Source organism: Schistocerca nitens, chromosome 1 (assembly GCF_023898315.1).
Source record: "Schistocerca nitens isolate TAMUIC-IGC-003100 chromosome 1, iqSchNite1.1, whole genome shotgun sequence".
NCBI lineage: Eukaryota > Metazoa > Arthropoda > Insecta > Orthoptera > Acrididae > Schistocerca > Schistocerca nitens.
In genome coordinates this window covers 1,094,476,392-1,094,503,958 of record NC_064614.1, presented here as the reverse complement: position 1 = coordinate 1,094,503,958, position 27,567 = coordinate 1,094,476,392, and the positions used below count along the sequence as shown (strand labels likewise).

The 27,567-nt window shown below is 44.2% G+C and overlaps 1 protein-coding gene across 1 annotated transcript in view; it reads right to left on the bottom strand.

Moving 5' to 3' along the window:
- The window catches only part of LOC126198673 (synaptic vesicular amine transporter), an 857,338-nt gene that overhangs the window by 108,724 nt on the left and 721,047 nt on the right, over positions 1 to 27,567 (bottom strand). The window contains exons 4-5 of the mRNA XM_049935169.1: positions 18,298 to 18,451; positions 13,005 to 13,063 (exon numbers count right to left, since the gene is read on the bottom strand). Of these exons, the coding sequence (XP_049791126.1) occupies positions 13,005 to 13,063; positions 18,298 to 18,451 (213 nt within the window). The remainder of the gene's footprint in view (positions 1 to 13,004; positions 13,064 to 18,297; positions 18,452 to 27,567) is intronic.

The window sequence follows — 27,567 nt, the reverse complement described above, 5'->3', positions numbered from 1 at the left end:
TCTTACTTTCAGAGTGGCACAGAACTGTCTGCTAAATTCATTTGATTTTATCTTGGGGTTTCAATTAAGTGTTCTCACGGAACACTTAAGTTGGTCATCGAGTTACCGGATAGATAATTTTGAGTACAGGAAAGTTCTTCCACGCAGTCTTCTTCTGCTCCTCCTCCTCCTTTTTCGTTGCTTTTTCCTATTCTCTGCGGATTTAAGCAATATTAGTGAAAGTTGTGGCCGGAAGCTCTTTCTGACGCCACCACACCTCCAGGATAGGATTTGTTTGCCTCATCTGCATGACTCCGCAGGAAATTCAAGTTTAATCTTGAGAACGTTTTCTGAATATTTGCATAGTGTGTATCTGAAGTGCTATGTGGGTATCTGCTGGGCACTTACCTACCCTACTGGCCAATAAAATTGCTACACCAAGAAGAAATGCAGATGAGAAACGGGTATTCGTTGGACAAATATATTATACTAGAACTGACATGTGAATACATTTTCACGTAATTTGGGTGCATAGATCCTCAGAAATCAGTACCCAGAACAACCACCTCTGGCCGTAATAACGGCCTTGATACGCCTGGGCATTGAGTCAAACAGAGCTTGGATGGCGTGTTCAGGTACAGCTGCCCATGCAGCTTCAACACGATGCCACAGTTCATCAAGAGTAGTGACTGGAGTATTGTGACGAGCCAGTTCCTCGGTCACCATTGACCAGACGTTTTCAGTTCGTGAGAGATCCGGAGAATGTGCTGGCCGGGGCAGCAGTCGAACATTTTCTGTATCCAGAAAGGCCCGTACAGCACCTGCAACATGCGGTCGTTCATTATCCTGCTGAAATGTAGGGTTTCGCAGGGATCGAACGAAGGGTAGAGCCACGGGTCGTAACACATCTGAAATGTAACGTCCACTGTTCAAAGTGCCGTCCATTCGAACAAGAGGTGACCGAGACGAGTAGCCAATGGCACCCCATACCATCGCGCCGCGTGATACGCCAGTATTGGGAATGACGAATACACGCTTCCAATGTGCGTTCACAGCGATGTCGCCAAACACGGATGCGACCATCATGATGCTGTAAACAGAACCTGGATTCATAAAAAAAATGACATTTTGCCATTCGTGCACCCAGGTTCGTCGTTGAGTACACCATCGCAGGCGATCCTGTCTATGATACAGCGTCAAGGGTAACCGCAGCCATGATCTCCGAGCTGATAGTCCATGCTGCTGCAAACGTCGTCGAACTGTTCGTGCAGATGATTGTTGTCTTGCAAATGTCGCCATCTCTTGACTCAGGGATTGAGACGTGGCTGCACGATCCGTTACAGCCATGCTGATAAGATGCCTGTTATCTCGACTGCTAGTGATACGAGGCCGTTGGGATCCAGCACGGCGTTCTGTGTTAGCCTCCTGAACCCACCGATTCAATATTCTGCTAACAGTCATTGGATCTCGACCAACGCGAGCAGCAATGTCGCGATACGATAAACCGCAATCGCGATAGGCTACAATCCGACGTTTATCAAAGCCGGTAACGTGATGGTAGGCATTTCTCCTCTTTACACGAGGCATCACAACAACGTTTCACCAGGCAACGCCGGTCATCTGCTGTTTGTGTATGAGAAATCGGTTGGAAACTTTCCTCACGTCAGAACGTTGTAGGTGTCGCCACCGGCGCGAACCTTGTGTGAATGCTCTGAAAAGCTAATCATTTCCATATCACAGCATCTTCTCCTGTCGGTTAAATTTCGCGTCTGTAGCACGTCATCTTCGTGGTGTAGCAATTTTTGATGGCCAGTAGAGTAGATGGGTATGGAAAACCACTTTAAAGCACAATGAGTTTGGGGCTCTTCGCGTCCCTCAATCCCAGAAGTGGTGCGTTAACGTATCAAGCTATCCGGTTAGGTCAAGGTTGTTCTACGCAGTGTTGTTGTTGTGGTCTTCAGTCCTGAGACTGGTTTGATGCAGCTCTCCATGCTACTCTATCCTGTGCAAGCTTCTTCATCTCCCAGTACCTACTGCAACCTACATCCTTCTGAATCTGCTTAGTGTATTGATCTCTTGGTCTCCCTCTACGATTTTTACCCTCCACGCTGCCCTCCAATGCTAAATTTGTGATCCCTTGATGCCTCAAAACATGTCCTACCAACCGATCCCTTCTTCTAGTCAAGTTGTGCCACAAACTTCTCTTCTCCCCAATCCTATTCAATACCTCCTCATTAGTTATGTGATCTACCCACCTTATCTTCAGCATTCTTCTGTAGCACCACATTTCGAAAGCTTCTATTCTCTTCTTGTCCAAACTGGTTATCGTCCATGTTTCACTTCCATACATGGCTACACTCCATACAAATACTTTCAGAAACGACTTCCTGACACTTAAATCTATACTCGATGTTAACAAATTTCTCTTCTTCAGAAACGATTTCCTTGCCATTGCCAGTCTACATTTTATATCCTCTCTACTTCGACCATCATCAGTTATTTTACTCCCTAAATAGCAAAACTCCTTTACTACTTTAAGTGTCTCATTTCCTAATCTAATCCCCTCAGCATCACCCGATTTAATTCGACTACATTCCATTATCCTCGTTTTGCTTTTGTTGATGTTCATCTTATATCCTCCTTTCAAGACACTGTCCATTCCGTTCAACTGCTCTTCCAAGTCCTTTGCTGTCTCTGACAGAATTACAATGTCATCGGTGAACCTCAAAGTTTTTACTTCTTCTCCATGAATTTTAATACCTACTCCGAATTTTTCTTTTGTTTCCTTTACTGATTGCTCAATATACAGATTGAATAACATCGGGGAGAGGCTACAACCCTGTCTTACTCCCTTCCCAACCGCTGCTTCCCTTTCATGTCCCTCGACTCTTATAACTGCCATCTGGTTTCTGTACAAATTGTAAATAGCGTTTCGCTCCCTGTATTTTACCCCTGCCACCTTTAGAATTTGAAAGAGAGTATTCCAGTTAACGTTGTCAAAAGCTTTCTCTAAGTCTACAAATGCTAGAAACGTAGGTTTGCCTTTTCTTAATCTTTCTTCTAAGATAAGTCGTAAGGTTAGTATTGCCTCACGTGTTCCAACATTTCTACGGAATCCAAACTGATCTTCCCCGAGGTCCGCTTCTACCAGTTTTTCCATTCGTCTGTAAAGAATTCGCGTTAGTATTTTGCAGCTGTGACTTATTAAACTGATAGTTCGGTAATTTTCACATCTGTCAACACCTGCTTTCTTTGGGATTGGAATTATTATATTCTTCTTGAAGTCTGTGGGTATTTCGCCTGTCTCATACATCTTGCTCACCAGATGGTAGAGTTTTGTCATGACTGGCTCTCCCAAGGCCATCAGTAGTTCTAATGGAATGTTGTCTACTCCCGGGGCCTTGTTTCGACTCAGGTCTTTCAGTGCTCTGTCAAACTCTTCACGCAGTATCTTATCTCCCATTTCATCTTCATCTACATCCTCTTCCATTTCCATAATATTGTCCTCAAGTACATCGCCCTTGTATAAACCCTCTATATACTCCTTCCACCTTTCTGCCTTGCCTTCTTTGCTTAGAACTGGGTTGCCATCTGAGCTCTTGATATTCATACAAGTGGTTCTCTTCTCTCCAAAGGTCTCTTTAATTTTCCTGTAGGCAGTATCTATCTTACCCCTAGTGAGACAAGCCTCTACATCCTTACATTTGTCCTCTAGCCATCCCTGCTTAGCCATTTTGCACTTTCTGTCGATCTCATTTTTGAGACGTTTGTATTCCCTTTTCCCTGCTTCATTTACTGCATTTTTATATTTCCTCCTTTCATCAATTAAATTCAATATTTCTTCTGTTACCCATGGATTTCTATTAGCCCTCGTCTTTTTACCTACTTGATCCTCTGCTGCCTTCACTACTTCATCCCTCAGAGCTACCCATTCTTCTTCTACTGTATTTCTTTCCCCCATCCCTGTCAATTGTTCCCTTATGCCCTCCCTGAAACTCTCTACAACCTCTGGTTCTTTCAGTTTATCCAGATCCCATCTCCTTAAATTCCCACCTTTTTGCAGTTTCTTCAGTTTCAATCTGCAGTTCATAACCAATAGATTGTGGTCAGAATCCACATCTGCCCCTGGAAATGTCTTACAATTTAAAACCTGGTTCCTAAATCTCTGTCTTACCATTATATAATCTATCTGATACCTATTAGTATCTCCAGGATTCTTCCATGTATACAACCTTCTTTTATGATTCTTGAACCAAGTGTTAGCTATGATTAAGTTATGCTCTGTGCAAAATTCTACAAGGCGGCTTCCTCTTTCATTTCTTCCCCCCAATCCATATTCACCTACTATGTTTCCTTCTCTCCCTTTTCCTACTGACGAATTCCAGTCACCCATGACTATTAAATTTTCGTCTCCCTTCACTACCTGAATAATTTCTTTTATCTCGTCATACATTTCATCAATTTCTTCATCATCTGCAGAGCTAGTTGGCATATAAACTTGTACTACTGTAGTAGGCATGGGCTTTGTGTCTATCTTGGCCACAATAATGCGTTCACTATGCTGTTTGTAGTAGCTAACCCGCACTCCTACTTTTTTATTCATTATTAAACCTACTCCTGCGTTACCCCTATTTGATTTTGTATTTATAACCCTGTAATCACCTGACCAAAAGTCTTGTTCCTCCTGCCACCGAACTTCACTAATTCCCACTATATCTAACTTTAACCTATCCATTTCCCTTTTTAAATTTTCTAACCTACCTGCCCGATTAAGGGATCTGACATTCCACGCTCCGATCCGTAGAACGCCAGTTTTCTTTCTCTTCTACGCAGTAAGAACAATAAATTTCATATTTTACATTGTAAACCGTCTGCCTTAACCACTACTAGTACAATTAGTGAGTGACGAAAGCTGCAGTTGTTCGCTAGCTCTGTGTTTATGTAGTCACGCTGTTGAGGAAAGACTGATTAGCTGTCCGTTCCAATCTCACGGACGACTAACTTTTTACTTTTTTCTGTTGCAGTGCTAGAAGCGACCAGATCTAAAATCACTAAGGAAATCCTATCAAGAGGCTTCTTGTTCCATTCAGTATGGTAATACTTGTGAAGGGATGGAAGGTTGGGAATTAACGTCCTTTCGACACAGTGGTCATTAGAGATGAAGCACAAGCTCGGATTGGTTCAGAGATGGAGAAGGAAATCAGCAGCGCCCTTTCAAAAGAACCATCCAGATGTTTGCTTGGGTCGATTTAGACAAATCACGGGAAACCTGATCTGGACGGCGGAAGTGGAATTCAACCATCAGCCTCTCGAATGCAGAGTCCATGTTGTTAAGACTGCACCATCTCACTCGGTAATAAACAAATGATATTGCAGAATTGCTAACTTGGTAATGCCACACGTTTCTGCTTCTGTTGACATAATTTTGTTGTAACTTTGTAATTTGATTGATGAAATTGTGACACTGAAGAATTTGCTGTCTGTTTTTTTCTTTTTTATGCATATACTCCTACTGCCAGACTACGATATTCATGTAGGCCTGTAATGCTACTTGAGTATGACACAGGTCTGCACAGAGTGTTTAGAGATCAAAAGTGCGTAATAGCTTACTATATCGTGACGATTTCGACACGATCATGTTACAGATACTTGATATGAACCGAAGATAGGCTTTCGTTATAAGGCTATCGTGATAAGTTGTAATTAATTTGTGTCAATGTTATGCACACCGTACAGCGTTAATTATTACTTTATTGGACAAAATGTATAAAAGTAAGAGAGACCTTACAGTCAACAGTATATCCTCTCACATTATCTAAAACAGTTTGATAATGCTCGGGCACTTTTTCAATTCAACGTATGTAAAAAACTACTTCTTCATAGTTTAAAGATGTCGTCAAGCAAAGTTTAACGCATTTGCTTCAGCAAAGAACTATTCTTTATTCGATAAGGAGCAAGAAAGGGAAACATTTGAGGGTGCAAGATTAGAAGAATAAGTGGTATGGAGGATGGCTTCCCAACGAAGCTATTAGACAGCTTCTTTTATGAAATCAGCAGAGTGCAGGCAGCTTCTCGTGCAGCAGTAACACTTGATGTAGACTTCTTGGTCGTTTTCCTTGTACTGCGACTGCAAGACGCCTCGGTTATTGCAACAGGTGTTAACTGGGATGGACACACCCCTGGGATGGCCTTCTTTGTGCCACCAGATCCATTGTGGACTCACACTGCCCTTTGCTTGAGAAGTCTCTTGTTAGTATTCAATAATTATTTTCTTTTCATGAAGTTAACGTACGTTGGTTCAGATCCTCTTCCGGCCATCTGGAGTTAGGCTTTGTGTGTTTTCCTTAATGTTATTAAGGCATATAATGGGATAATTCCTTTGAATGGGTACAGGTGATTCACATTCCAGTGTTTCCGAATCAAAGTTTCGGCTTCGTCAGTAGCGATTTCGTGGTCGGTTGGAAGTTTAAACCTAATCTTACTGCCTTTCCTTTTTCTCCAACATTGCCCATTGAATGCAAGTATCGCACAAAGTCTAAATGGTCACAGTTCATGCCTATTACAGGACACAGTGACGTCACCCATAGAGATAAACTGTAAAGACGTCTTTCCTGACTGCGGTGATTAACTCAACCCAAATAGATCCTGCTTGAATCGAGAAAACTACTTTCTACGGTGATTTCTTCGATGGCCTTGACATGACTTACGTTTCCTGTTGCCTACATTGCTTTCACATCTCTATTAAATCCAAAGAGAACAAAATATCACATATGTTAAACACTTTTTTGTTTTACGCTTCGTTTTCTAACTCTTAATTACACTCCTCATAACATTCAAATATGCAACATTTAATAAGTCACCACACTTCAACTACTAATGAAGATTGATGAATTCACTTATTAATAACGTAGTAGCCAAAACAGAATCATCACGAACTTATGCACCAAAATATCAGTTTGGGTAAGAATAAGCTAAACAAAATTGCCACGAACTTGTGCCCCAAGATACTTAATTCAGGTCACTTTTACCCACGGTGATAGTTTACATATTTTAATATTCCCACGTCATATGTTGCCTGAGCAATTGTTACTAAAATGTAAGCCCCCTAAGTCCCGTAATTGCAAACTTCTTTATGGAGAAATTCGAAGAACAGGCCTTAGGTACTGCCAGCAAGAAACCAAATGTATGGTTCCGATACGTGGATGACACGTTTGTGTTGTGGAGACATGGTAGGGAGGAACTAAGCCGGTTCCACGAACATCTGAACAGTATAAACTCAAGAATTCAGTTTACAATGGAGGAGGAGGTAGACGGCAAACTACATTTCCTCGATGTGCTTGTGTTTAGAAACGGAAATGGTAGTTTGGGCCACTCAGTGTACCGCAAACCCACGCACACGGACCGTTATTTGCACCGGGATTCGAACCACCACCCACAACAGAAGCGGGGTGTTATCAAGACGTTAGCGGACAGAGCTAGAAATATTTGTGAACCTGAGTTGCTCGACGCTGAGATGGAACATCTCCACAATGCACTAACGAAGAACGGATATTCGTCCGCCGAAATAAAACGTGCGTTGAGGCAGCCACGCAGAAATCATACTGACGTACAGGCTACTGCAAAATCTAAGGTTTTCCTGACGTTTGTTAAAAATGTAACGGAAAGAATAGGGAGGATCTTGACGAAGCGGAATATTACCGTAATTTACAAGCCCACCAGGAAGATACAGGAATACCTTAGGCCTGCCAAGGACGCTCGCAAACCATTGGAAAAAGCTGGAGTGTACAGGATCCCATGCAGCTGTGGTGATGTTTATGTGGGTACCACTAAAAGAACTGTTTCTAAACGTTTGGAAGAGCACAAGGGAAATTGTAGAAGAGGAGAAACGGAACGATCAGCTGTTGCGGAGCATGCTTTCCAGCCAGGGAACCACAATATTCGTTTCGAGGAGACGCAAGTACTAGCGGCCACGAGCGGATACTACGAAAGGCTCTACAGGGAGGCAATCGAAATCGCTAAACACCCAAATAATTTCAACCGAAAGGAGGAGGGCGTCAAATTAAACGGTATATGGATGCCGGTGTTAAAGAAGATGTGTACCACTCATCCACTACTGGGTAATGGCAACGGCGATCGACGGCGACGGGCAGCGGCCAATTGCACTGACGTTTTCAAAACACGTGACGTCACGCCGCGGCGCGGGGGCGCGCGGACACGGAATTTAGCGGCAGTCAGTAGCGAGCCAGTGTGTGTGTTGGACCTTCCATCAAGCTACGGACCCCCTTGAAGATGTCTCCCGCAGTCGGAGACGAAACGTTGGGAAACAATACGGAATTCATCAACCGACCACGGCATAACAGCCCGGATGATTATAATGGACAACTCTATTGTTACTGCAAAATGTTCACTCGGTTTATCGAATATATTTCGCTCTGATAACCAAACTACAGTATTAAATAATATGCAATACTAAACAATTTTGTGCATGCTAATGCGAGTGCAGACACGTGCACTGTAAGCCTTACGTTAGCTGCCCGGGGGTAGCTTATCGGCGCTTGCTGCAGCGGGCGGAATCTCTCGAGCACAAGTTGTTCTGATTTTGACCGACACCCCAAGCTATCTCACGGAGATGTTTTCGCAAAGTTTTGCTAATAGTGTCAGGTTAGAATACGAAGCAAACTATCTTTTAACTTTCGTCAGACGATACTTTTAGCAGAGAGGTGAAATGCAGGTTAAAAAACAAAGGAAGGAGTGGTTTCGATATCTCGGCTTTGAGGTTATAATGCTCGCCATTTACCGCTAAATCACAAACACGTGCAGCATCAGAACACTTCAAGTGAAAGACAACGCTTGCTGTAAAGACTTCAGAATTCCTCAGTTCTCAGTTGGTGGAAACGACTCTTATATGATTTCAGTATTTCAAAATCAAGTCGATAGTCCGCATTGAGTAACCGCGTAAGTTGGTGAATGGCGGTGCGCTTGAACAAGGAAATGAATGTATTAAACTGGCTGTAATCCACCACTGACGACTCAGAATTCTTACCCAGCGTGGCACATCTTTCATCGTGACAGAATTATGTGACAGCCACATGCGAATCTGGGTACTGGATTGATGCTGAGATTGGTAGGCCCAAGGCCTTGTTTCGATTGTCATTTTTAACAGGGATGAACAGACACTTTTCATCTCTGACAACGCCAAGTGAAAAACATAGCGATGCTCTGTGGCTCAAAAAATGGTTCAAATGGCTCTAAGCACTATGGGAGTTAACATCTGAGGTCATCAGTCCCCTAGACTTAGAACTACGTAAACCTAAATAACCTAAGGACATGACACACATCCATGCCTGAGGCAGGATTCGAACCTGCGACCGTAGTAGCAGTGTGGTATAGGACTGAAGCGCCTAGAACCGCTCGGCAACAGCGGCTGGCCAACTGTGGCTCCAAGTCCACTTTATACATGATGTTCCTTCGCTACTGACTAGAGTAGAGTCGGTTTAGGTTGGGCCATTACAGATTTGGAAGTTATGGCAAGTGGAAACAGTGACCAATAAGCTTTCTTACATTAGAAATGTAAATTTATTAAATGAACTAATCATCAGGTAAGGTGATAGGGCATAAAAATATGTTATTTAGTTTGAACCTGAGATGTGCAAAATAATAGTTAAGGAATGGGATTCGAAGTAGACTCTCCCCTTTTGTGAGATTTAACACTTTTGGGACGACTTAGTTCCATCATTTCTTTGCTTCTCAAAGATCTCAGACTTATCACACCATGCTACTTCTAGCTGCTGATGAAAAAGAATTCGTGTTAGACAACAACGATGGTACGTGCGGGTTCAGTTCCCGGTAAGCAAATAATTTTTTGTCACATTATTTCTAGTTCAAACATGCATACTTCTCCCTACCAGTGAAAGAAACCAAAATACAACATATCGCTACTGGTGAAAAATTTCGTTATCTAACATTTGATTTTGCCTACTTAACAGTCCGATTAAATGCTAGGTTGCAATCCCCTTGTAACACAGAACATTATGTTCCGTCATTTCAAGTTTAAATATACGCACATTCTGTTAGTTGTGAATGAGACTATAATTAACATCTTTCATGGCTAGTTATAAACGACTGTAGCTGGTGAATAGAAGTCTTGACTCATTATAAAAATTTCTGTCATGTAACTTCAACTTCGGACTGATACTGGCCAAATATTTGATATTTCTCGTCCTTTTATGACTAGTCAGCAATGACGCTCTCTGTTGCGTTCGAGTGTCAGTCAGGCTTTGCTTATTTAGTATTTGCTGTAGGAGCTGGATTTGAATCCCTATCCGGAACACAAGAGTCATGCCAATTAAAGGTCAAACATGTACACAGCTAGCTGTTTACGAATACCGTAGATATTTAGTATCACTTTGCAATGATAACCAGAGCGAAGCGGACTTTCCAACTGCACATAGATCCACGTGCCATATTGAGTACAGTGAAATTACTAGTGATACACTGTTGATGCTGAGCTCTCCAGAGAACGTTTGACGCTGTTGATCACGGTTTTTCTACGTGATCACTTCATTAACCAGTTAATGCAAAACCACTCGAGTAGCTAATGATGGTTAACTGGTAGCTGGTAAACCTTTTAGATTGCAATAACGTTTCCAATTATCACAGAGGTTTGGGTGTACAGATTTCGCAAAATCACTTAAAAAATAGTGTTGACTAAGGATTACTTAATGATTTATATGATAGCGTACGTCCGCCTGCTTAGCTGGGTGGTAACATGCTCGCCTCCTATGCAAGGGGGCCCGGGTTCGATTCTCGGCCGGATTGGATATTTTCTCCGCTCGGGGACTGGGTGTTGTGTTATCACCATTTCATCCTCATCACCGGCACGCAAGTCGCCCAATATGGCGTCGACTGAAATATGACTTGCACTTGGCGGCCGAACTTCCCCGATAGGGCCTCCCCGCCAACGATGCCATACGCTCATTTCATTTCATTATCTAATAGGGGTATCGATTTTACTTGTCTCAAATAATAATTAGAGTCACGTATTTGAGTTTGCAAGCATGAAGGACTCTCTCATCTCTTGAAAAGTGTTTCCTGGTATTTGCAGTATCGTGGTATTGATTTACACTCCTGGAAATGGAAAAAAGAACACATTGACACCGGTGTGTCAGACCCACCATACTTGCTCCGGACACTGCGAGAGGGCTGTACAAGCAATGATCACACGCACGGCACAGCGGACACACCAGGAACCGCGGTGTTGGCCGTCGAATGGCGCTAGCTGCGCAGCATTTGTGCACCGCCGCCGTCAGTGTCAGCCAGTTTGCCGTGGCATACGGAGCTCCATCGCAGTCTTTAACACTGGTAGCATGCCGCGACAGCGTGGACGTGAACCGTATGTGCAGTTGACGGACTTTGAGCGAGGGCGTATAGTGGGCATGCGGGAGGCCGGGTGGACGTACCGCCGAATTGCTCAACACGTGGGGCGTGAGGTCTCCACAGTACATCGATGTGGTCGCCAGTGGTCGGCGGAAGGTGCACGTGCCCGTCGACCTGGGACCGGACCGCAGCGACGCACGGATGCACGCCAAGACCGTAGGATCCTACGCAGTGCCGTAGGGGACCGCACCGCCACTTCCCAGCAAATTAGGGACACTGTTGCTCCTGGGGTATCGGCGAGGACCATTCGCAACCGTCTCCATGAAGCTGGGCTACGGTCCCGCACACCGTTAGGCCGTCTTCCGCTCACGCCCCAACATCGTGCAGCCCGCCTCCAGTGGTGTCGCGACAGGCGTGAATGGAGGGACGAATGGAGACGTGTCGTCTTCAGCGATGAGAGTCGCTTCTGCCTTGGTGCCAATGATGGTCGTATGCGTGTTTGGCGCCGTGCAGGTGAGCGCCACTATCAGGACTGCATACGACCGAGGCACACAGGGCCAACACCCGGCATCATGGTGTGGGGAGCGATCTCCTACACTGGCCGTACACCACTGGTGATCGTCGAGGGGACACTGAATAGTGCACGGTACATCCAAACCGTCATCGAACCCATCGTTCTACCATTCCTAGACCGGCAAGGGAACTTGCTGTTCCAACAGGACAATGCACGTCCGCATGTATCCCGTGCCACCCAACGTGCTCTAGAAGGTGTAAGTCAACTACCCTGGCCAGCAAGATCTCCGGATCTGTCCCCCATTGAGCATGTTTGGGACTGGATGAAGCGTCGTCTCACGCGGTCTGCACGTCCAGCACGAACGCTGGTCCAACTGAGGCGCCAGGTGGAAATGGCATGGCAAGCCGTTCCACAGGACTACACCCAGCATCTCTACGATCGTCTCCATGGGAGAATAGCAGCCTGCATTGCTGCGAAAGGTGGATATACACTGTACTAGTGCCGACATTGTGCATGCTCTGTTGCCTGTGTCTATGTGCCTGTGGTTCTGTCAGTGTGATCATGTGATGTATCTGACCCCAGGAATGTGTCAATAAAGTTTCCCCTTCCTGGGACAATGAATTCACGGTGTTCTTATTTCAATTTCCAGGAGTGTATATCTGGATTCGCTGCCATACAATGCAGTGTTCCCTGGCGGTCACTTACTGTAATCGTTATGTGTAGTCTAAGGACTGTGCCAAAAAGAGATTGGAGGATCTGCTAGAAAGTTACATTATGTGGGCTGCATGCGAATCAGTTGGGGCGGAATTCAGGTCGTTTAGATACCTTTCCGGATGATCGTATATTATGGCAAATTGCACCAAGAGCTGCTTCTTACACAAACAGTAAACGTAGTATTATGAGCTGATTCTGAGTATTTGAAGCGTTGTAAGTCGCTACAGGACAAATATCAACTGTTTATTCTGACGCTTGGAGTAGTAGAAGAAAAGGCGATACTTTTATGCACAATTTGATCGCAATGCAACGCATACGTTAATTAGGCAAAAATAATGGTGCAGACACGCTGCCATAATCCCTCAGATGTAGTTGTAAACTTTTATAATTAATTTAGGTTATCCATTAGGCATGTACTTACTCAAGGTCGAAATAAACATTATGATGAAACCAGTGAACATGGGAATGCTGTATCCAATCCTGAAACAGAAAAAAATTAATAGAACGTAACAAAGCTGTAGCCATCCATGTGAAAGGAGATTAGTAATGCTAATAGAAGGGCAACAAATATTAATTTTAGGTCTCTTAAAGATGGAAATAAGTAGCTTAAGAGTTACTTAAAAAGACATTGAGAGCCTCTGTTTGTTTGGACAAAAAACTGTACTGTGTTTAGATGTTGGTAACTGAATGCAGAGTTTTAAAGAATTCAGAAGCTTTAGTATAAGAAATTGTTAGTGTTTTGTAAAATTTAAATAAAACTATTTTCTCTGGTCACGTGTCTTACTTATTTTCTCCGTATTTACGAGATAAATCTGGAAGTACCACTTCTTATAAAAATGCAAAATACATTTCATTCTTGAGATAGACCAGGCATGTTTCGGTACCTACATACCACCGCTTGTCGGTCTCTGTTTATTTATTTAGAAAAAAATTATAGTACAATCGATATTGATATAGGACCCCTGTAGTTGACTGTCACCATGGACACATTTTGTAATTTCAAAACATAAATAAGTAAGTAGGTAATCAGGAAAGACAATGTATAGCGGTAGATAGAAGGAACAATTTTGTTTTGGAAAAGGCAGATTTCGAGAGCAAAAATTGCTTTTGTGTTATTTCTAACACCATCTAACAAGACAGGAAAGGAGACGTTAATGTTATTACTAATAACAATTTCGTTACCTTTATGGTTCACAGATATCTATGGCGAATTACATCGTGGCCTACTGTACAGGTGCTCTACGGAGGTTATAGTAATAAACAAACGGAAAAGATAGACGAATTTCAGAGTGAAACAAATTGCAGCAAAACTGTCTGCAGCACGGTTAAATAAGTTAATTGCATGTACTCGTAGATAAACGCGTATTCGTCGCCAAACAGAGATGCAGACTGAATAAAATACAAATATTTAATAAAATCGTAGTTTTTTAAATAAAAGTTCTCTTGGGATTCCTAGTTCTTTTCTACGACGACGTCCTTTCATTGCGAGTGCTACAAGAATGATAGGATCATTCAAAAGCAGTGACACCGTTTGTACGATCACAAACCTGGCATATGACTCACCTAACGGGAGAAAAATCTTTGCCTAACTAACATTAGTGTTAGGGTTTGTGCAAAGCCATTTGTCAGCTGTTGTTTCCAATAACCTGTAAGTCGCTTAAAAAATGCGTCTCTATTGGATGCAGCCTGTAGGTCACCTGTGTGAGGGCAGAAGAAACATGATTACACCATTATTTGTAGCTGAAGTTATAGCTTGCACAGTTTTGGTACGTATTGCTTGTCCGTCTAATATTAATAACACCTTTCCGTTACAGGTTTTACAATTTTGGTGAAGCTCTCCATCCACTGAACAGACAATTCACTAGTCATCCAACTGCTGTCTGAAACACGATAATTTGAAGACGGGTGGAGCTAAATGTTTTAAATCATCATGAAATCGTTTTCTCTTAAATTAAGGCACATACTCTCACAGCAGAAGCAACAAACAGATATGGTATTTGTTCCTCTTTCTGCTCCAGTTATAGCGCCTGCTTTTTGCTTCCCCCTTCGTGTTTTTGAGGTTTCTGTACCGTGGATAGGCTAATGTCGTCAATATTGAATAACCGCGTAGATTAAATACCATGTTTCTTCACTAAATATGAAAGAACTTGAAAAAAATTTTCAAGACAGTTTCTTCGTTGAAGCCAAATGTTGTAGCTGTCGAAGTAGCTGCTGGTTGGCACAATCATAATTCAGGGTGCCCAAACGTGAAGCTGTAATACTATTGTTTACCCGCCATCCTGTTTTTAAATCTGTGTACTCCCATTTGCTTATGCCAAATCAAAGGCTAGTCTTTACATCTTAGTTCGAGTACCTCCAGACATGAGGGACTCAAGTAACAGAATGTAACCCACCATTTCGTCCTCAAGCTTCACAGGTAGGTCTGTACGACGTCCAAATTACTTCAACACATATGGCGGTACAGTTATTAGAATAATATTGTTAAAACATATGTAGTGGCCATCGTTTTAAAATGTACCGGTGAATGTTCTACAGAGTGCCAAAATGACATTCTTTCAAGTCATTTTGTAATTTTCAGGAAATGAAATAGGTCACAAAGACTCAGATCAGCTGAGTAGGGGGCCTGTGGGACAACGGAACGCCGTTTGACGTCAAAAATTCCGTGATGAAAGTGGCCAGGTGAGATGGGGCGTTCTCATGATGCAACACCCACTTGTCTACAATGTCAGTTCTCAATCGATTCGCCCTTTTCCTGAACATTTCAAGGACATCTGTGTAAAAAACTTGGTTGACAGTTTGTCCTGGAGGGACAGTCCTTTGTGCACCGTACCCCCACTGTAAAAAAATCCAGCATTCATCACCTGTGATCGCATGACTGAACCATTCGTGGTCATTGGCGGATCCTCTCAATAAGATCAACGCACGCTTTTCTTTGATTGTCCTTCCCAGTTGTAAGGTTTTTCGACACCATTTCGGCACAAACGTTTCGCATGTGCAAATCTTTGGTCAAAACTTGACGAACGGTGGAAATTTTTAAGGTTAACAGGTCACCCATCATCCTTGTTGTTAAACGTCGGTCTGCTCTCACAAGAGTGCGGAAACGTTTGATGTTTTCGTCACTTTTTGAAGTTGAAGATCTCTCTGAGCGAGGTTCATCTTGAATGTATTCTTGGCCTTCCAAAAAAGATTTGTTCCAGCCAAAAACTGGTGCTCTTGATAAAGAATGTTCCCCATAGGCCTGTTTCAACTTTTCAAAAATCACATTCGCGGATTCCCCAAGTTTAACACAAAACGTGATGGCATAAGGTTGATATAAATCCCAGAGTTTCATTTTCGTAAAACACAACAAAAACAGATCTTCACTGATGGTGCTCTCAAAAGTCACGTGATGACCGTACGGAATACGCGTCTGGAAGGGATGAACCCACCGGTCTACACAAACAGAACACCACAGCGGTTCCAGATCGCTCGCAGTGCTGTCAGCCTCATTACTTTTCTCACACACCTCATATAGGCCTCCAGTTATCTACACTCCTGGAAATGGAAAAAAGAACACATTGACACCGGTGTGTCAGACCCACCATACTTGCTCCGGACACTGCGAGAGGGCTGTACAAGCAATGATCACACGCACGGTACAGCGGACACACCAGGAACCGCGGTGTTGGCCGTCGAATGGCGCTAGCTGCGCAGCATTTGTGCACCGCCGCCGTCAGTGTCAGCCAGTTTGCCGTGGCATACGGAGCTCCATCGCAGTCTTTAACACTGGTAGCATGCCGCGACAGCGTGGACGTGAACCGTATGTGCAGTTGACGGACTTCGAGCGAGGGCGTATAGTGGGCATGCTGGAGGCCGGGTGGACGTACCGCCGAATTGCTCAACACGTGGGGCGTGAGGTCTCCACAGTACATCGACATTGTCGCCAGTGGTCGGCGGAAGGTGCACGTGCCTGTCGACCTGGGACCGGACCGCAGCGACGCACGGATGCACGCCGAGACCGTAGGATCCTACGCAGTGCCGTAGGGGACCGCACCGCCACTTCCCAGCAAATTAGGGACACTGTTGCTCCTGGGGTATCGGCGAGGACCATTCGCAACCGTCTCCATGAAGCTGGGTTACGGTCCCGCACACCGTTACGCCGTCTTCCGCTCACGCCCCAGCATCGTGCAGCCCGCCTCCAGTGGTGTCGTGACAGGCGTGAATGGAGGGACGAATGGAGACGTGTCGTCTTCAGCGATGAGAGTCGCTTCTGCCTTGGTGCCAATGATGGTCGTATGCGTGTTTGGCGCCGTGCAGGTGAGCGCCACAATCAGGACTGCATACGACCGAGGCACACAGGGCCAACACCCGGCATCATGGTGTGGGGAGCGATCTCCTACACTGGCCGTACACCACTGGTGATCGTCGAGGGGACACTGAATAGTGCACGGTACATCCAAACCGTCATCGAACCCATCGTTCTACCATTCCTAGACCGGCAAGGGAACTTGCTGTTCCAACAGGACAATGCACGTCCGCATGTATCCCGTGCCACCCAACGTGCTCTAGAAGGTGTAAGTCAACTACCTTGGCCAGCAGGATCTCCGGATCTGTCCCCCATTGAGCATGTTTGGGACTGGATGAAGCGTCGTCTCACGCGGTCTGCACGTCCAGCACGAACGCTGGTCCAACTGAGGCGCCAGGTGGAAATGGCATGGCAAGCCGTTCCACAGGACTACATCCAGCATCTCTACGATCGTCTCCATGGGAGAATAGCAGCCTGCATTGCTGCGAAAGGTGGGTATACACCGTACTAGTGCCGACATTGTGCATGCTCTGTTGCCTGTGTCTATGTGCCTGTGGTTCTGTCAGTGTGATCATGTGATGTATCTGACCCCAGGAATGTGTCAATAAAGTTTCTCCTTCCTGGGACAATGAATTCACGGTGTTCTTATTTCAATTTCCAGGAGTGTACTTTGTTTTGTTTGACTCATTGAATACTTGCAACTCCGTATATCGCTGTTCACAGTGGCCTTTTACGAGGTACTCTGCTACCAATATCCATTGAATGCAGATCCCTTCAACACGTTCGGCCGCGCGGGGTAGCCGCGAGGTCTCAGGCGCTTTATCACGGTCCGTGCGGCTCCCCCTAAGTAGTTTGGTCCCATAAGACCTTACCACAAATTTCCAAATTTTTCCAAAGTGTATCTGGTTGATATGGACCTACATTCACTGACAATAGCAATCCCTGACGGGTCTGAAATCTATTCTGATTGGCAAGACGTGCCAGTCTTCTCCGGTCCCTGTCTGTTAGGATCTTTTTACAAATGTTCTTAGACCATGTTACATGGCCGCGAATGGTGACCATTCCTTGGTAACACGTTGGGCAGTCCTCTTTAACGCACCAACAAATCGTGCAATTTCTTTGACGGTGTGTTTCTTTCTGTCATTCTGTCACGTCCAGCGTCGACCTATCTTACCACGCTGGTGTCATACACCCGACAGGCTCATAAACTTCCGTGTCATGACTTACGTCAGTGGTAATGTGACCGATTGGCACCAGGTCTACACCATCTACAGCGTTCAAATGAGACCAGAGGGCTCTTTTAAGTGGGCAATGTAATTTCGCTAAAGGAAATTTTTTGTGGTATATAATCGATTAAAAATATGTCTGACAGCAATGTTTTTTTTTTTGCAGGGGAGACAGGTAGTGAGAGGAGAGGAGAGGCGCTTACTTGTGAGTGAGCGGTCCGACGATGGGGTTGGCGAGCAGTTGGACGAAGGCCTTGGATGCGAACATCATGCCGACTGCCACCGTCTCCTCGATGAGGTCCTTGTGCCGCTGCCTGCGACGCTGCTCTTCGGGTGAGAGGGTCGTCGTCACGTTGTCTGCAGAAACAACAAAGTAGTTCCTCAGGGCAGCGTGTTAGGACCATCATTCTTCCTAAAATACAACAACAACTTCCAAATGGTGTTAGTCAACGGAAAAGAATTTACTTTGCTGAAGGCAGGAGCAGTGCAGACCCCGAAAAATCAAGAAAATTCTCTTTAAATAAATCAAATAAAGTCCTCAAGGAAGTTTAAATATTGTCAGTCTGTCTAGAAATAATCATGACGAAAGTTTGCACATTTCACCTTCAAGACAAGAGGAAGATCATTGTCTACATAATATTTTTCCATCTGATATGAAACATTCATGTATGTCATATATAAAGGGGAAAGGTTGTAACGAAAAGTCTCTATAGATTCTTGGCCGAATTACATCAGATTTCTACATCCAGATGAAACAATGAATAAAATCAATGAAAAATTGAATGCCTAACAAACGAAATATATTGTGATGAACTGACTGTAATTCCTATCGTGAGAAAAAAATTATATCGGCAGTACCCGTGTTGGAGATAGAACATCAAACGTCACTACGTCGCGGGACGAGCGAAAGCTCGACAATTTGACAGAAACGTGACTGCAAACTCTTATTTATTGATTAGCTGTTGTTGTTATATATGCAACGGAGAAAGGCTGGCCGTGAATAACCTATTGCCGAACGTAATAGAGGCCACCTTCATCACGCGGTATGCTGTAGGTGATGACGCATTCATTCCCCGCATCCCGTTGATATCCAGAGATTTCAATATGCCCTTCGATTTAAAACGATTGCGGTTTCCCACGCGTCTTGCATTCGCTATGAGTATCAACAACACACAGAGCCAATCACTTCGTGTGGCAGATATTAAACATCACGGCCGACGCCGGACACTGCAGCTAGTATGCAATAAAGTTAACACCGAGAATAAATAAAATAAATACCATGAATTTCTGTTTAAAGGGGTAAACTGACATTATTTAATTAAATTTAGATGTTACTTCTCTAGATTCCTAGGAATCAATACAGATTGTAAGTTGTTGCACCGGGTTATAGTTGAAAGCTGTACTTTAATAGGAACTACTGCGTCCCAACCCAGGGTTGAACCTTCGACCACCTGCACGCAAACTCAAAACTCTATCCACTGCACCAACTGCACAGCACAAATAAAGTGTTTAGATATAAATTAAGGGAAAAAAAACTTAAACATTAGTGTCATGCAATATTTTGTGTAATGTAATATCTTGTACAGACATCTTTTATTAACCGACACGTTCCACATCATTACGAAGTATCGTATTCATGATCTATGGAACAAGCATTAATCTAATCTAATCTAATCTGTGCTCTCAGAGGTAGTTGCACTTCATGTGGTTACAGTGTTGTCAGATTGCAACTCTTTAACGTCCTTTTTCTGCCGGATGAATTCGCCAGAGGAAATTTTGTGAGAGACATTTTTGTATCGCTGCGCTGCGAAGCCCGAGTGCGCGAATTTCGCTTCCCCCTGTATAAACGAAAGCTAGTAGGCGTGTTTCTACATCTGAAAGACGATGTCCATTCGTATTTCGCACCATACGCGTTTCATTACTGCTAGATGCCTCAACCACTGCACGAAAGTGAGCCCAATCCAACTTCAACTTATCTGGCTGACGTACACACATCACCAAGTAGGACTTGTGCTACGTAATGAATATGTTTATTGGGTAGTAGTTGCAAATCAGGTTTGCTTTAAATAAGTGCTGGCAACGGCCTTGCCGCAGTGGATATACCGGTTCCCGAGAGATCACCAAAGTTAAGTGCTGTCGGGCGTGGTCGACAATTGGATGGGTGACCATCCAGGCCGCCATCCGCTGTTGCCATTTTTAGGGGTGCACTCAGCCTCATGATACCAATTGAGGAGCTACTCGACCGAATAGTAGCGGCTTCGGTCAAGAATACCATCTTACGACCGGGAGAGCGGTGTGCTGACCTCATGCCCCTCCTATCCGCGTCCTCCACCGAGGATGACACGGAGGTCGGATGATCCCAGTAGGCCACTCGTGGCCTGAAGACGGAGTGCTTTTAAATACATGCTGTAACGGTCGTGAGTGGTGGTTACCTTTGAGACGGGACATGGTGAGTTCTCTTTAGTCAAGAATGCCTTTAAGGTGACAAAGACGCCACTATCAACACCTCGCTGAGTCTAAACGAGATCGCGTTATAGCGTGTAGCCGATGTTCCTTTCAGCGATACTGCAGAACGATTTAGCAGGAACGTAGTCACTGGACATGGCTGCTGGCAGCGGTGGTCACGAACATGTAGATCGCAAGGCTTCGGATTCAAATGGTTCAAATGGTTCAAATGGTTCTGAGCACTATGGGACTTAACATCTGTGGTCATCAGTCCCCTAGAACTTAGAACTACTTAAACCTAACTAACATAAGGACATCACACACATCCATGCCCGAGGCAGGATTCGAACCTGCGACCGTAGCAGTCGCGCGGTTCCGGACTGAAGTGTCTAGAAACGCTAGACCACCGCGGAAGGCTCCGGATTCCACGTGGCACTACCGAGAGGAAACGCCATCGTGTTCGGTATATGGCTCTGGAGCACGGCACTGCATCTGCAGCAGCAATCTGAGCAGCAGCTGGCGCTACAGTGACACAACGAACTGTTACAAATCGGTTATTTCAAGTACAGCTCCGAGCTAGACGCCCTCTAGCCTGCATTCCACTGAACCCAAACCACCGTCATTTACGACTTCAGTCGTGTCAAGCGAGAGCTCACTGGAGGGCATGGCGGAGGTCTGTTGTGTTTTCTGACGAAAACTGGTCGTGCCTCGGTGCCAATGATGACCGTGTTGGTTAGGAGCAGGATATTTGAGGGCAAGCAACCAACGTGTCCGCGAGCCAAACGCGCTGGACCTACTCCTGAGCTATGGTCTGGGATGCGATTTCGTATGACTGCAGGAACACTCTCCTTGTTATCCAACTCACGCTGGCTGTGTGCGCCATTCATGAACAACATTCCAGGAGGTGTTTCCCAACAGAATAACGGTCGGCTACATACCGCTGTTGCAACCGAACATGCTCTACAGAGTGTTGACATGTCGCTTGGCCTGCTCGATCACTAGATTTGTCTTCAGTTGATCTCATATGGAACATCATCGGACGACAACTCTACCGTCATCCACAACCAGCATTAACCGTTCCTGTATTGTCCGAACAAGTGTATTTCTGGATTTCCGGAAGGCTTTTGGCACGGTACCACACTTGCGGCTCGTAGTGAAATTGCGTGGTTATGGAATATCGTCTCAGTTATGTGACTGGATTTGTGATTTCCTGTCAGAGAGGTCAGAGTTCGTAGTAACTGACGGAAAGTCATCGAGTAAAACAAAAGTGATTTCTGGCGTTCCCCAAGGTAGTGTTATAGGCCCTTTGCTGTTCCTTATCTATATATACGATTTGGAAGGAAACCTGAGCAGCCGTCTTCGGTTGTTTGCAGATGACGCTGTCGTTTATCGACTAATAAAGTCATCAGAAGATAAAAAAACTGCAAAACGATGTAGAAAAGATATCTGAACGGTGCGAAAATTTGTCAGTTGACCCTAAATAACGAAAAGTGTGACGTCATCCACACGAGTACTAAAAGGAACTCGTTAAACTTCGGCTACACGATAAATTAGTCTAATCTAAAAGCAGTAAATTAAGTATTACAATTACGAACAACTTAAATCGGAAGGAACACATAAAAAATGTTGTGGGGAAGGCTAACCAAAGACTGCATTTTATTGGCAGGACACTTAGAAAATGTAACAGACCTACTAGGCAGACTTCCTACACTTCGCTTGCCGTCCTCTTTTAGAATACTGCTGCGCGGTGTGGGATCCTTACCAGATAGGACTGACGGAGTACAGTGAAAAAGCTCAAAGAAAGGCTGCACGTTTTGTGTCGTCGCGAAATATGGGAGAAAATGTCACAGAAATGATACAGAATTTGGGCTGGAAATCATTAAAAGAAAGGCGTTTTTCATTGCGACAGAATCTTCTCACGAAATTCCATTCACCAACTTTCTCCTCCGAATGCGAAAATATTTTGTTGTCACCGACCTACATAGGGAGGAACGATCACCACGATAAAATAAGGGAAATCAGAGCTCGTACGGAAAGGTATAGGTGTTCATTCTTTCCGCGCGCTATACGAGATTGGAATAATAGAGAATTGCGAAGGTGGTTCGATGAACCCTCTGCCAGGTACTTAAATGTGACGTGCAGAGTATCCATGTAGATGTAGATGAACAGGCATAGCACTACATCGCACAAACCGACAAATGGCACCTGTACAACTCAATGGCCGGCCGGTGTGGCCGAGCAGTTCTAGGCGCTACAGTCTGGAACGGCGCGATCGCTACGGTCGCAGGTTCGAATCCTGCCTCCGGCATGGATGCGTGTGATGTCCTTAGGTTAGTTAGGTTTAAGTAGTTCTAAGTTCTAGGGGACTGATGACCTCAGAAGTTCCATAGTGTTCAGAGCCATTTGAACCATTTTGAACAGCACAATGCATTCGCGTTTGCATGCTTGCATTCAACATTCTGGCGGCTATACCGGATATTAACGTACCACCATTTCGCATTTGCAATGGATTATCTTGCGCTTACATTCTGTGTTCTTGCAAAGCTAATAACTTACATATGTTACTTAGACAAATGAATTCCCGTAATTTCATCACTCTACGTCAATTAATTTTTTCCGCCAGTGTATAAATACACGATAAGAAATAGTGCGTGGTCTCCAGAAACATCACCTATCCTAGAAACAGAAACTGCACCTCACAAAGTAGCACGGGCTTAGGTTACGGTAAACTGATTCGGCCAACGCTGCTGTCACGGCAGGTTAGAGCAGCAACTGGGCTCGTGATTCTGTGTTCAGCTGTGGGCAGGAGCGGAAAGCCAAAAGGGGATTACGCAAATGGCCGGCCTCGGCCCTCCTCACCCCCTTCCGCCCCTCCCTCAACCGACAAAGGCAGCCATCGATTGACGCGGAACACGCCGTGTTTGGCACACGTCACGCGGACTGAGCCGTGTGTACCACGTATCAACAAGGACAGAGCTAGCGGGGCTCGCGGCCGGAAATGAGCGAATGTGCAAATGGTAGGCGCCGGGCCCGCTACGACTTAACGAGCAAAGGCTGCGCCGCAGTCGACAACGTCCCCAGCCAAGCTGTAGCTATTTACCAGGGTTCGTTCGGAACCCACCTCTGCCCGTAGAAATCTATTTATCATCGAAGTCGTTGTAATTCTAATGTCAAATTAGTACCATCTGAAAGTTAGAGTATTTACAAATGTTATAGCAAAGTTAACCCGCTAATGGGTCAGCTTACCCATACGACACCTCGAACAACGGATATCAAATCTGCCTATTTCGTTCCTAATCGACGAAATCTATACATCTAAATCTTGTAATATAACAAACTTGAATATCATATTGGAATACACGACATACAGCTTTTCCTAGATGCACAGTATCGAGAATTCCACTATCGTATGGCCACATTCGAAATTTATTATTCATTATTATATGTTGTATAGAAGAGCTGTAACACGCTGTGTCATCAACAAAATAACAAACTTCAATAATTTGTAATAATATGTCTATGAATTTATAATCAGCAGAAACAAAGTAGACAAATTTAAAGGAATATTAACGAGATTTGGTAGCGCAGTTATTTTCACATAAAATTATCGTTCTGAAAGTTTCAGAATATCGGAATTGAAATATCAAAAGCGATTAGTAATGTGTAAAAAAGTACAAGATAACTTTCTAAACTAAAAAATATAATTCTTGAATGATAACGCGTGTAAATGTTGGTAACCAAAATATTTATACTATTTAGCAGAAATATGAATTTTTTAGAACTAATTGTTTACCGTTCATATTTTACGAAATCTGACTTGTAAAAAACTGTGTTTTGTCAAACTATGTTATGTTTTCCTCTGAGCGTGCCGTTGTGCATAAGTAATTTCGAAAATTACGTGAAAAATTATTTGTAATAATACCTAAAACTGATTCCATTGCCAAGGCTTCACATACATAATCGTGACTGCGAACGCATAAGAGGTTACATTCGGCAACTAGTAGTTGTTAATATCACTCAAAGAAAGGAGTTCAGTATAGTCACTGGTTGAAAAAGTTTGTTGTATGGTAGTAAGCTGGACGGAATAAATGAAGAAGTTATGAGTTACATAATGTCCGACTTTTTAAATTTCAAAACGTTACAATCTGTTAATTACAAAAGGTTCCAGCATTTTCCAAAAACGGTCACAACAAGATTTCTGCAGTGAATATATATGGACAGCAATATACAGGGTGGTCCATTGATCGTGACCGGGCCAAATATCTCACGAAATAAGCGTCAAACGAGAAAACTACAAAGAACGAAACTAGTCCAGCTAGCAGCGGAAAACCAGATGGCGCTATGGTTGGCCCATTTTTTATTACATATTAGTGTAGTACGTAAATAAATATGAATGTTTTAGTTGGACCACTTTTTTCGCTTTGTGATGGCGCTGTTAGTCACAAACATATGGCTCACAATTTTAAACGAACAGTTGGTAACAAGTACGTTTTTTAAATTGAAATACAGAACGTAGGTACGTTTGAACATTTTATTTCGGTTGTTCCAATGTACCTTTGTGAACTTATCATGTCTGAGAACGCTTGCTGTTACAGCGTGATTACCTGTAAATACCACATTAATGCAATAAATGCTCAAAACAATGCCCGTCAACCTCAATTCATTTAGCAACACGTGTAACGACATTCTCCTCAACAGCGAGTAGTTCGCCTTCCGGAATGTTCGCACATACATTGACAATGGGCTGAAACATGTTGTCAGGCGTTGTTGGTGGATCACGATAGTAAATATCCTTCAACTTTCCCCGCAGAAAGAAATCCGGGGACGTCACATCCGGTGAACGTGCGGGCCATGGTGCTTCGACGAACAATCCACCTGTCTTGAAATATGCTATTCAATATCGCTTCAACCGCACGCGAGCTATGTGTCGGACATCCATCATATTGGTAGTACATCGCCATTCTGTCATGCAGTGAAACATCTTGTAGTAACATAGGTAGAACCCTACGAAGGAAATCAGCATACATTGCAACATTTAGATTGCCATCGATAAAATGGGGGCCAATTATCCTTCCTCCCATAATGCCGCACCATACATTAACCCGCCAAGGTCGCAGATGTTCCACTTGTCGCAGCCATCGTGGATTTTCCGTTGCCCAATAGTACATATTATGCCGGTTTACGTTAGAACACATGCAAAAAATGTGTCAACGTCCCGTAATTTCTCTTGTGCCCAGTGGCAGAACTGTACACGACGTTCAAAGTCGTCGCCATGCAATTCCTGGTACATAGAAATATGGTACGGGTGCAATCGATGTTGATGTAGCATTCTCTCCCGATTCTCGCGCAATTTGTCTGCTACTGATGTGCGGATTAGCCGCGACAGCAGCTAAAACACCTACTTTGTTCATCATCATTTGTTGCAGGTCGTGGTTGACGTTTCACATGTGGCTGAACACTTCCTGTTTCTTAAATAACGTAACTATCCGCGCGAACGGTCCGGACACTTCGATTATGTCGTCCAGGATACCGAGCAGCATACATAGCACACGTCCGTTGGGCGTTTTGATCACAATAACCATACATCAACACGATATCGACCTTTTCGGCAATTGGTAAACGGTCCATTTTAACACGGGTCATGTATCATGAAGCAAATACCGGCCACACTGGCGGAATGTTACTGATACCACGTACTTATACGTTTGTCACTATTACAGCGCCATCTATCAGAAAACGAAAAAAGTGGTCCAACTAAATCATTCATATTTCCTTACGTACTACACGAATATATAATAAAAATGGGGGTTCGTTTTTAAGAAAACGCAGTTGATATCCGTTTGACCCATGGCAGCACCATCTAGCGGGCCGACCAGAGCGCCATCTGGTTTCCCCCTTCAAGCTATACGCGTTTCATTCTTCGTAGTTTTTTTCGTTTGATTCTTATGTCGTGGGATATTTGCCCCAGACACTATCAATGGACCACCATGTCTGTGCCAACTAGCTCCTCAGATGACGAAGAGATTGAAGACATGTATGATCTACATCTACATCTACATTTATACTCCGCAAGCCACCCAACGGTGTGTGGCGGAGGGCACTTTACGTGCCACTGTCATTACCTCCCTTTCTTGTTCCAGTCGCGTATGGTTCGCGGGAAGAACGACTGTCTGAAAGCCTCCATGCGCGCTCTAATCTCCCTAATTTCACATTCGTGATCTCCTCGGGAGGTATAAGTAGGGGGAAGCCATATGTTCGATACCTCATCCAGAAACGCACCCTCTCGAAACCGTCGAGCAAGCTACACCGCGATGCAGAGCGCCTCTCTTGCAGAGTCTGCCAATTGAGTTTATTAAACATCTCCGTAACGCTATCACGGTTACCAAATAACCCTGTGACGAAACGCGCCGCTCTTCTTTGGATCTTCTCTATCTCCTCCGTCAACCCGATCTGGTACGGATCCCACACTGATGAGCAATACTCAAGTACAGGTGGAACGAGTGTTTTGTAAGCCACCTCCTTTCTTGATGGACTACATTTTCTAAGCACTCTCCCAATGAATCTCAACCTGGTACCCGCCTTACCAACAATTAATTTTATATGATCATTCCACTTCAAATCGTTCCGCACGCATACTCCCAGATATTTTACAGAAGTAACTGCTACCAGTGTTTGTTCCGCTATCATATAATCATACAATAAAGGATCCTTCTTTCTATGCATTCGCAATACATTGCATTTGTCTATGTTAAGGGACAGTTGCCACTCCCTGCACCAAGTGCCTATCCACTGCAGATCTTCCTGCATTTCGCTACAATTTTCTAATGCTGCAACTTCTCTGTATACTACAGCATCATCCGCGAAAAGCCGCATGGAACTTCCGACACTATCTACTAGGTCATTTATATATATTGTGAAAAGCAATGGTCCCATAACACTCCCCTGTGGCACGCCAGAGGTTACTTTAACGTCTGTAGACGTCTCTCCATTGAGAACAACATGCTGTGTTCTGTTTGCTAAAAACTCTT